The 12,240-nt window shown below is 40.1% G+C and overlaps 1 protein-coding gene across 1 annotated transcript in view; it reads left to right on the top strand.

Annotated features, from left to right (window-relative positions):
- The window catches only part of ARFGEF2 (ADP ribosylation factor guanine nucleotide exchange factor 2), a 2,483,667-nt gene that overhangs the window by 590,593 nt on the left and 1,880,834 nt on the right, over nt 1-12,240 (top strand). The window contains exon 10 of the mRNA XM_044089932.1: nt 11,745-11,979. Coding sequence (XP_043945867.1) covers nt 11,745-11,979 — 235 coding nt within the window. The remainder of the gene's footprint in view (nt 1-11,744; nt 11,980-12,240) is intronic.

Here is a 12,240-nt window from a genome sequence, read left to right as displayed (position 1 = left end):
TTGTTGACCGGGAATGTCCAACTAGGACAGAGCTTATTTTCAACCGAGGCCTGGGGAGGAACGCTTCAGAAGCATGTCTTTGGAATGTGGTAGGAAACTGGAGCATCCGGAGGAATCTCAAGCAAATGCAGGTAGGACATGCAGACTCCACACAGGAGACACCCCAGCCGAGAATCCAACTGGAGAACCTCTTGTTGTGAGGTGACAATGTTAACCACTGCGCTGTCAGTTCAGTGGCCTGTTCTTTGAGTCTCTATCCTTTCCCATAAAACTGACTCACATTTGCAAACATCATGTTTGCTGGTGGACCCAGTCAGACGATCTCCTACTAGGCAGACAATTCTCTCTCGATAGCCACAGTGACCATGGATGCTTGCCAACTGGGGTAGGGGTGCATTTCTTGGGAAAAATGGTCCAAGACATGTGGTCCCTGTCTGGGACCAAGTTGTGTATAGTTGTTGTTGTTGTGTCCTAGAGATGAGAGCAGTAATTCTAAAGTTGCAAGTTTTTCTAGATGTCTTCCCTTTAGGGACTATAACAGTGCATATGAACAACATGTCAGTAGTCAAACAAGGAGAAAGCCATTCCTATCCATTGTGTGGAGAGACCATGAGGCTCTGGGAATGTGCGATCTCTTCCGACCACTTTCGTATTGCAGTTCACATTCCGGGGAAGCAGACAGGCTCAGCAGGTCCATTCTGATTCCCCACAAGTGGTCCCTCAATTGGATAGTAGCAAATATGGTTTTCAGCAACTGGACCATCCTTGCTGCAACCTGTTTACCTCTCCTTTCAACAACAAATGCAGCATGTATTTTTCTCTGATCCCATGTCCGAGGGGTCACCAAGGAATGCTTTGAGTCACGATTGACCCTCAGGTCTTCATTATGCTTATCCCCATCTTCCTCTCATTGCAAAGTTCCTTCAGAAAGCAATAAGTCATCCTCAGTGCCCCCTTCTGGCTTCAACAGGTTTGGTTCCCCTTTCTGTGGTCTCACTTGAAGTATCCTCCATGGATACTAGAACCCATTCAGGATCTCTTATCTCACCCATCAAAAATCCAACATCCCAGTCTTCACGCCGTCAAAGATGGTCCAGGCTTGCTTCCCCAGTTTGAGATATTATCTTGGCCTCCCATAAGGCCTCAATCTCAACCAAGAAAGTCTACAGAAGTAAGTGGAAAAGATTCTGTATATAGGCTTCCAAGAAGAGTATTGATCCCTTTTCCGCACATAGTTCAGCCATCCATCTTTTTCTTGCTACACCTTTCAAGGAAGGGGCTAGTTTTTCCTACTGTGAAACTTCAGTTGACAGCCATATTCAACTTCCGTGTGGGTAACAAATCTTTTTCTTTAATGTCTTTCAAACTATGTAAAGTTTTTATGAAGGGGATTTTCCTTCTTAGGCCTCCAATAAAGGATCATGAAGTTTCTTTTCTAGAAAAAATCCTTCTGGTAGCAATCATTTCAGCTAAACGAGTTTCTACACTACAGGCCTTATCAGCTAGGCCTCCTTACATTATTTTCCATAAGGACAGGGTATCTCTACGAACTAACTCTTCCTTTTTGTCTGAAGTGGCCATGGCAAATAACAGCAACCAGTCTATACAAATACCTGTTTTCTTTTCAAATTTTTCTAATAAAGGTGAAAATATGTTGCACCTTCTTGATGGTTCACAGGCAATTACATTTCTATCTTCACAGACTGAAACAGTACAGGAGGCCTGATTAGCTGTTTCTATCTTTTTCCCTTAACAGCTTGAGTCAGGCAGTATCTAAACTTAATCTCGTCAAATGAATTACTGATTGTATCACATTGATTTATTCTCAGAAAGGTTTGGAGTTGCCTCGCCCTCCTAGAGCACATTCCACTAGATATATAGCTGCTTCTTCCACGTTTTCCTTTAGAATTTCCATTGAGGATATCTGTTGCACAGCCACTTGGTCAAAAACTCGTACATTTATTACACATTATAAAGTGGACATTGGTTCCAGAAGCAGAGCTTCCTTTGGTTTGACAGTTCTCTGACATGTCCTTCCTTGAGGGCCTCCTAGGAGTTGCATAGCTGGGAACTCTAACCCATTTGTGAGGAATAATGAAAAGAACATCATCAGTTTTAGAAGTTGTGTACTTACCATAACTTGGTGTCTGTGTTGTTCATTTTCCTTTTTCCTCACCTTCTGTCCCAACTGCCCCCAGCCCTGCTACTCCTTGAAGGCTCTTTTACATGTTATTGGAACCCTGGCTTTCCTGGTTTGAGCCTCATCATCTTGCTTCTGTCTGTCCTGCCTCTGTAGCACAGTAGGCTTTAGGGCAGCAAACTCGATTTGAGGTGTTGGAGATGGTGGGGAGCATTATGGGTAGAGGGAGGAGTTTGAACTTTGGATCCGAAGTCTTGTGTATGCATCTGAGTTGGATCTGAAGATCAAATCCTAGACCCATTTGTGAAGAAGAAAGAAAATGGAGACTACAGATGCCAAGTTATGGTAAGCACATGTCATGTGTGTGTGTTTGTCTGTTTTTGTGTGTGTGTGTGTGTGTGTGTGTGTGTGTGTGTGTGTGTGTGTGTGTGTGTGTATATATATATATATATATATATATATATATATATATATATATATATATATATATATATATATATATATATATAATATTGGATCCAAGGGTAGGACCCAAACCCATTGGCTGAGGAAGAATGGAAATGGACAACACAGATGGAATGTTATGGTGAGTACATAAATAAATAAATTCTATTTTTATGTGGATGGAAAGTCTGTTCCAGAACAGAGGTGTCCTTTGCAAGCTATGCCTGTCCTTCCAAACCATTTGTGGATGTTGCAGAAGAGGTTTAGATTCCTAGACAAGTATTTTTGATGCCATTTGACTTGCTGCTGTAAATTCATTATTGGGTTAGAGGCTGCCTTGTATGCCAGACATAGGTCACCTCTTAGCTGTCTGTAGGATACAGATTATAGTGACAGGGCTTTGAGTTAGTCCATATAGGACATGTTATTTAGGCCATGTATCCTTTGAGTAAGGTCCATCTTTGGGCATTCCAGTTTGTTGCATGTGTCAGGACAGATGTTTTGTGGAGAGGAGCAACATTGGAGAACATTAATACAACATTCATTATGCAGAGTGTAAAAATGGCCACTGCTGTTTTTAGATGATGATGACAAACTATATGACTCAGCTGGGATTTTATGAGTAGGACAATGTTAACATTTGTGTTCCCTGATAGAATAATAGTATTAATAAGGAAGCTATATGAAGGGATGGAGACAACAATTAAAGGTAGGGGAGGGTTCCTCGCTAACAAACTGAACATAGGAACTAGGCAGGGATGTCCATTTTCTTATTTATTTGCTTTATATCTAGAGTAGTTAGCAAAGAAAATAAGGGATTTACAGTTTTAAGGGAACTGGTGTGGTGATCACAGATATTTAGATTTGCTTGGTTACAGAAATCTTCCTACTCTTCAGCTCTTCTGCAAAGTTCTTTCTTCACTTGTATATCTGGTGTGAGGCAAATGTTCAAATTTTTGCCTACAGAATCCCAGGTTAACAACTCAAGATTTTCAGTCTCTGTTTTGCCATATTTTTTTCTTTCTGTCTTTCATCCTCTTATCACAGTTGCACCCTTTAACTCTTGAACGTATCCCTCTTATTTGATAGTCCTTGTGTTTGTGAGATACCCCCTGTTGTGTCATTTACTACTATACAAACATAAATAATTCTGTTGTACTACAAAATTCATGTCTTACAGTAAATATGATAAGCTGTGTATGTTACCAACTATTCAGCTATTTTTATTTATTTATTTATTTTTTTTATTAACTGTTAAAACACTGATAAATTTATTGGGCGATGCTCTTACTTCATGGTATATATTCTTTTGTCTGTGTACCTTGCAGACTGGGATCTGGCAGAAAGGACGGTTAAACCAGCTCTCTAACCAAGTTAAAAAAAAATAGATGGGTAAGAGCAATGAAGAGGTTTAGAATACCTCACATTTATTCATTTTGTTTAATGAGGTTACTGCTCCACTTTACACCTCATTAATTCATTCAGTCCGTAAGTACAATTAGTAGATTATAATAATGGCTTATTTGGGCATTTACCCAGGGCTCACACTTCCAGGGGGGCCCGTAGCCTTCCAAAATAAATATAATTTTTTAAAGATTTCATGTTCGGCACTGCTGACTCATTTTAGTTATATGCAAGCTTAACATTCCATAGGGAAACATGTTTAGAACAGTGTAAAATGGCAGACAGTACGGGCGTTTCCTTTGTATGTTCACAGTAACTTACATTTTACCATGCATACCACGTGCCACTGACTATAGCAACTTCGGCACACTTATGTTTTATTTATTTATTTAAACAAACATCCCTCGGTGAGCCTATGCACATAATTTCTGTTGGTTGCTTTCTCCAGCTTAAGCGTATTTTCTGATGTCTTTTTCATTCCTCAATTCATGGGTTCAGGTCTGAAACTGATCAGACTCTGCTGCTTCTACCAGATTCTGTGATCTAAAACTCCTCGAGCTTCCTCCCTTTACCAATAATGCCTCCGTAACCTAAAATACCTCACATCTCATTTGCTGCCATTCAGCTTCAGACGTGGATCCTGTCATTCTTGAGCTTTGGGAGTTATTTTCAAAACAGCTGAGAGTTGCTTAAAAAAAAAAAAAAACATCACTATTCTTAATTTGACTTTTTCTTACGTCCCTTGCCATCTTGCTAGTATCCTTTAGCTGATTTCTATTTTTCACTGCTACTGTTTTATTGATGTTTGTCTGTAGCACTTTTTCTTACTTGTTACAGTATCCCTTAAACTACCATTGACTGTTTGTAGTTGTTCTACTGTTTTCCTGTTTTTTTCTTTAACAAAAAAAAGTGAAAGAGAAAAGACATCCCTGCCAACCTCGGATAAGACAACTTTGCCTCCTTCGGTTCTCTTCTGTGAGCCTTGTTCATCCATTCACTGGGAAAGCCAGCCTGCTCAAGTCTCCAGTCAGTTCCCCAGGACATCCTCATCTCTTCCAAAGCTTCCCCAGACCACCCCACTGAGGATGTCCTTCGGAAGAGGATGTCTAAAAGGCGACACCTCAATTCCTCCAGGAATCTGTCATTGAAGCCACCAATTTCGATAAAGGGAGAGGCTACCTTAGATCTCCATCTGAAGATGTCTCCTTTGGAGACAACCTAGAGTTCCTAAAACAAAAAGGCGGTTGGTCCTCTGATATACTCGCCCAGGAGAAATTGGTGTTCTTATGGCTTTTGGGTCTGGCCCAGATACTTCTTGGGTGACTCCCCCAATTGACAAACTCGTAGATCTTGTTTTCTCACTGGGTGTAGAAGGAACTGGCTACTGTGGAGCCAGTCCCTAAATGACTGGATAAAATTTTAGTTTCTCTTAAGAACCAGACATACTGGAGCAAGAAGGTCCCAGTTGGTGCCATGGTTGTGGCAGCAGCCACCAAAAAAGAACTTGAATAACGGAGCTTTTCTGTGCATCTCCCTAATGGGGAGTCCAAGGCCTTGGACAGGTTTGGTAAGTGCATGTATGCTTCAGTGACCTTTGCACTCTGGTCACTGAATTATCTGGCACATTTTGCAAGATTACAAAGAGATTTGACCAAAGAACTTTCCAAATCTCTTTCTGGATTAATGTCTTCCGAGGACCAAAATAGAGTCTCCTTGTAACTGGCCGCTCTACAGTTGATTTCTAATGTGTACATGGGGCTGAACTTCCTTGCAGCGGAAGGCACGTCACGGGCAGCAGGTAAAGGCATAGTCATTGGGAGACATGCGTGGATGCAACTGTATGATTTTGCAGAGTCCGTTAAGTCTTTGTTCATCAATGCTCCCCGAGATGGATCTTACTTAATTGGCCTCAAGTTAAAGGATATGCTCTGCAGATTTGAGCAAGAGGGAAAGACCCTATCTGCTGTAGCCGTATGTTTTTCAACTCCTTAAAAACCTTTCTCAGGGAATCCGTGGGGAGGTACAAAAATAAGGTTTTGTAAATCCCAGGGTTCTTTTCAAGATTCATGTGGAGATAGTTCCCTCAGAGGCAGAGGGGGGAAATTAAATGGAATATGCCATCCAGGTGGCAAACGTGTTCCACAGAACCAAGGCTTCTGGGATTTCTTGTCAGACAAGCCAATACCAGTGTTTCTGAAGGGAGGCTTAACTGATGACCTCTGATGGCAGTCTGAGGATATTTGTCTTTGCACCCAAGAGCCAGGCTGCCTATAACAAAATATTCCTGGGTGCAGGGAATTGTATCCAGAAGTTATAGCTTACCATTTTTCCCAAATCCCCCTACAAAAATGAAAAGAATCCCTGATGTTCTACCCAATCAGAGGGTAGCAGCCACATTAGAAACAGAAAAGCTGTTAGAAATAGTCATCCAGGAGGTACTCCCTGACCAGAGAGGACCTGGGACCTATTCAAGATTCTTCTTGGTGCCAAAAAAGATAGGAGACTTGAGGCCAATACTGGATCACTGGAAACTAAACTGATTTGTGCAGTATTCAAAGTTCTGGAGTGTGAAGGTTCAGTCCATTTTGCCTCTACTACAAAAGGATGATTGGATGTGGTTATTAGTACGCATTCTGGAGATCCATCATGTCAAAATGAGCAGGCGCTCCAGAAGGTATATGTGCTTCTGACTGGGAGCCAGTCATTATCAGTTTAGAACATTGCCCTTTGGTCTCACCACAGCCCCCAGGGTGTTCACAAAATGCATGGCAATTGTAGCAGCTCAGTTGAGACTGCTGGGATTCCGAGTGTTTCCATACTTAGATGACTGGCTCCTAACTGCCCAAACCAAGCATAGACTCCTACAAGCAAGAGACTGCATGCTGTAGTTGTGCATCCATTTAGGCATCACAGTCAATTGCAACAAATCGTAACTCATCTACGCAGGGTCTGGAGTTCATAGGTGCTCGTCTGGACAACTTAAGTCAGCCTCTCATCCTCCTGCTCAAATCTAGACACTTTGTTCCCAGGTCAGGAAAGTAATACAAAATTATTCTCAATTCTTCTCTTGTCTTCTGGTCTCTTCTCTTCTGTTCTCTTCTCTTCCATTATGACTGATTTTACAAGCATTGGGTTCCACAGCAGCTGGTATCTCCCTGGTATCTCTAGCCAGGTTTCACATGTGAATAATTAAATGGACCCTGTCAACCCATTGGTCCATTTTTCAGCATTTTTTAACTGCTCAGGTCAAGGTCACACTGGCATGCAAAAGGTAACTTCTGTGGTGGATTCATTCGAACAAAATCTCTGAAGGCCATCCATTAGTACTCCCCCTGCCCACGGCTACAGTGACCACAGATACCTCCCATTGGGGGAGCACTACATGGGAAGGGCATTCAAAGGTGTGTGGTCCCCCAAAGAGGCCAAGATGCATATCATTGTTCTGGAAATGAGAGTAGTTCTCCTAGCATTGCAGTCCTGTCAAGATGTTTGCTATTCAGGGTATCAGTATGTCAGTAGTTTGGTACATCAACAAACAGGGAAGAACCAAGTTTTAACCTAGTTTGTCGAGAAACAATGAGCAGGTGGTAATGGGTGATCTCTTCCGGTCGCTTTCTAATAGCAGTGGTGATCCTGGGGAAAACCAGCATGATTGCAGATAAAGTGAGCAGATCCATTCTGATGCTTCACATGTGTTCTCAGTGTCAAAGTAACCGAGAGAATTTTCCTCCAGTGGGGCCAATCATGCTGCAACTTATTCACATCTTCTCCTAACAAATGCAGCCGGTTCTTTGTCCTCATCCTCCAATGGGGACGTCACTGAGAGACGCTATAGTCTACAAATGGCCCTCCGGTCTCTTTTATCCTTACTCAGCATTACTTTCATCCCCAAATTTCTACAGAAAGCACCCTAGCTGAAGAGGACAGTTATCCTCATTGCTGGCTTCTGACCTAGTCAGATTTGATTCCCCTTCCTCTGGCCCTCCCCTTCTGCACCTGCCCTGAACACTGGATCCAACATCCAACAGAGATGACACTTACTGACATAACAGGCCACAAACAGACTGCATAGTTTCTCCAATTCTATTGATTGCTAGATAGCGCATGCTGCCCTTCCCAGTCCGTCATATTTTTTCTATCTTCTCAGAAAGCTTTTAATAGAAGGATTTGCAAAAGTATATGCAAGAGATTTGTGTTCTGGGCCCATAGCAGAGATCAGGACCCCCTTTCCACCCCTGTAGAGTATATACTTGAATTTTTAGCTTCAATTTTCATTGAAGGAACTAGTTCTTCTACTATTAATGCCCAGTTGGCTGCCATTTCAAACTTCCACCTAGGCAAAAATAACTCTACTTTAGCTTCTTCAAAATTATGTAAAGCCTTTCTAATTAAAGTTACATCAAAGGACCCTACTCCTCTTTGGGATTTTACTACTGTGCTTCAGGTCCTGACCCAGTCTCCCTTTGAACCTTCAGCCAGGTCAGATCTAAAAATATTTTCTTGGAAAACCATTTTTCTGGTCACTGTCACATCAGCTAGACAACTATCTGACCTCCAGGCCCTGTTTTCCAAACCTTCTTACTTGGTTTTCTTTGCGGACCAACCCATCTTTTTTGCTTAACTTCCCATTTTTCTTTTCAAACTTCTCAAATAAGATCTAGTACATGCTACATCTTTTAGATGCCCATAGACAACTCTGCTTTTATCTCCATGGAACCTTGGTTCAGGAAGATTGACTAGTTATTCCATTCTCACCTAATAAATTGGGTAAGCTAGTTTTCATAGTTACACTGGCCAAATGGTTAAATGATTGTATTTCCTTTGTCTGTACTGAAAGAGGATTGTCCTTGCTTAAGCCTCTGAGAGCTCATATGAGGTCTAGGGTCTCTTGAGCCTTTTGGTCAAGGGCTTCTGTAGATGACATCTGTGCAGCTGCAACCTGAACTAATGCTCACACTTTTATTGCTCATTATAAATTGGATTTGGCTTCCAGGAACAAAGCTGCCGTAGGCTCTGTAGAATTCCAGAATATCCTTCCATGAGGGGCACCCAAGATTTGAGCAACTGGGGACTCTGACTCTGGAATGAATGAAAAGGACAAAATAAAATAAAGTTATGTTCTCACCATCACATTCCATCCGTGTTGTCCATTTTCGTTATTCCTCAACTTCCAGCCCACCAGCCCCCATCCATTTGCTCCTAGAAAGACCAAAGAATCTTCTAGAGAGCCTTTGTTCCCTGTTTGAGCTCCAGCCTCCTTTTCTCTTTTGTCTTTATTAACTTCTTTAATATGTGGTCTCTTTATGTCTAGACGGCAGCAAACTCAATCTGAGGTATGCTAGGTTGGTGGGGCATTATGGGTAAAGAGAGGAGCTCTAGAGTTTTGAATTCAAGTCTCTGATGTGAACCCATCAGTTGAGGAAGAATGAAAATGGACAACACAGATGGAACATTATGGTGAGTTCATATTTTTTTTTTTAAATGCTAACCATTTTCAGTCTGACAAGTATGGAAAAGGCTTTAGTTGGGTTTGTTAAGAAAGTTTATTCTTCTACTTTAAATTATAGAATTCGGAACTGACATCTTAAAATTAGTACTGGCTTCTTTTGAGAACATGAGAAAGTTGACTGTTAACTTTCTTTCTTCAGATGTTAAAACTTCTTTAAATTCCTTAATTGTGCATTTGTCTCGGGTAACTTCTCTTTGAAGTGCACTTATGATTTTGCAGTTGCTGTATTCAGAGCTGCAGCTACTGGTTTTGTTATGAGAATGTTTGTTTGGTTATTTTCTCAAAATTCATCATAAAATGTCAAAGCTGAAATTTTAAATTATCCCCTTGATAACTTTTTTTTTTTTTTGCCATTATGCTGCTGAGGTGCTTCAAATATCTGACAAAAGAGAATGATGGATTCAAGGGGTTACCCATGCCTTTCAGCCCACCTTTCTAAGTTCATTAGAAGTTTTCCTTTTAATTCAGAACCATTTTTAAGACGCAAAATAAGCATTCTTAGCAAAGTTCAAATAGTTTTAAAAAGCAATGGAGAGGGGAAGCCTTCCAGAAAGAGAATAGTCTAAATTACTACTTTTTATTAAATATCTGCCCACCCACCATGTCAGTCAGTGAAATGTATCAACCATAGTGATATATATGGACTAATTTTTTAGTAAAATCAAAATGGTTCAGAATTGTATATGCTTCTTTACTATACATGCAAACTTGCTCTCCGAAATATCAGAATAAAATGCTTTTATATCTGAGATTTTATATTCAGAGATTCACCTGAAATATCTTTTTCTTTATTGGACTAAACATATATGGTTACTTTTTTACAAGCAGTGTTATATTATGTTAAGATTAACAACTTTTAATATAGACTGTATATGTTTTATATGTCACTGTGAAATTTAATTCTAAATTCCTTGTCCTCCTTACCCAATGCTTCTTCAGTTAATGCTTTTCTGTCAGTATTATGTACACATCTATAGGCGCCATAAATACTTTATTAAAATATATTACTCTTTTTTCCCCTTTAGGTCAGGGCTTGTTGACTTTTGATGCTTCCCGCCACCTGCCCAGCATCCTTGGCATGAAAAGTTGTGCAGCACCCCCACCATATTTAAGATTCCCTGTTCACTTTTTATTCTCTTTTTGCCAACAGCTTGCAGAAAAAGGCTTTTCTGATTCCTTCCCGCACCTCCAAGAGCAAAAACCACAGAGCTGTTCATAGACAGCTCATTCCTTCTGTAACTTGACTAGCTCTGTGATACTCAACTTGTTTTTTTTTTAACCAGGTTACCAGTGGTACTGACAGGTGTTGGCTTAGGCAGTAGCATGACAGTTTGAAATACTGAATGTATGAGTAGAGGACTCATGCGAAGTTAGCATGCTGCTTGCACATGTGACAGGCTTTTGGAACTAGAAGTTTAAAGGGTTTTGAATAGCCACTTTGTGAAATTTCTTTTTATCAAGACTGAAGCTTTTGACAGTAACCTGTGATTGAGCCTCTGCTGAGACTCTGTAGAGGTTTTAAGATGCTGTGATAAGCCCCATAAATTCATTTGGTGATGCAGGAAAACACTATTCCATGTCTATAATCTGTCATGTAGATTACTGCATTTTGTAATTTCTAATGTACTTGGATGAAGCATTGTGTCTGTCATTGTGAATTTATTGTGACAACAGTATACTTCTGAACAGCACTGTTGCTGTAACTGTCATAAAGGTTATGGGAATCTGAACAAAGAATCAGAAAAAAACAAAGTCAATGACAGCGTACTGCTAGGGAGAGCAGATTTTCTGAAAGTGTAGTATGCAGGAGACTGAACTCATGTTAGTGCAGTATTGGGAATGGAGGAGTCTTGGACATTACAGAATTGTAAGGGGAAGATGATCAGACAGTATATTATTGGGGAACAGAGGCTCAGTGTAGTACTTGAACTTTGGAGTCGCAGACAGTGCGGTACTGGTAAGAATAAACTCTCTTGACAGTACAGTATTAGGAGAAAAAAGTTTCTAACAGCAAACTTTGGGTATAAGTTATCTTCATCTTGAATATTAATTTGGTTTGAGTCTTTTGGCCTTTTTGGGGTTATATTACTGAATTGTTCATGTTTCTGTTACTGCAAATTCTGAAAGCACTGTAAGAGTTCTGACTTGTGAATGAAGCATTATGTAGATCAACTGACAAGACAGTTGTAAAAAAAAACGTGTAAGGTTGTTTTTAACAGTCTATTTGTATTTACCTTTTTATTTCAGGTCCCATGAACTTCGGTCCAAGATTGTGTCCCTTCAGCTGCTTTTGTCAGTCCTTCAGAATGCAGGGACAGTTTTCCGAACCCATGAAATGTTCATCAATGCTATAAAACAGTATCTATGTGTGGCACTATCCAAAAATGGTGTCTCATCTGTGCCTGATGTGTTTGAACTTTCACTTGCTATTTTTCTTACTCTCCTGTCAAATTTCAAAATTCACCTGAAGATGCAGATTGAGGTATGTAGTTGTGTGCTGCAGTTTCTATTTATGCATATTCATTTTTGTATTATTTAGTGTACCATAGTTTTCTAATCAACAGCTGAATTTTGTTGCATATTTGTCTAAGTATCTATTTTTAACCAAACTTGAATGTTGTTTGTGTTAAGCCTTAATATTTAAACATGCATTTATTGTTTATAAACTACATAAGTTTTATTTCCTAATGTACCTGTTGAAATTTGCATATATGTGTATGTGTATATATATATATATAGTCTT

This window comes from Protopterus annectens, chromosome 12.part0 (genome assembly GCF_019279795.1).
Source record: "Protopterus annectens isolate FY-2018-M chromosome 12.part0, PAN1.0, whole genome shotgun sequence".
NCBI classification, from domain to species: Eukaryota; Metazoa; Chordata; order Ceratodontiformes; family Protopteridae; genus Protopterus; species Protopterus annectens.
The sequence above is the reverse complement of the archived record's forward strand: the minus strand, read 5'-3'. Positions and strand labels throughout refer to the sequence as shown.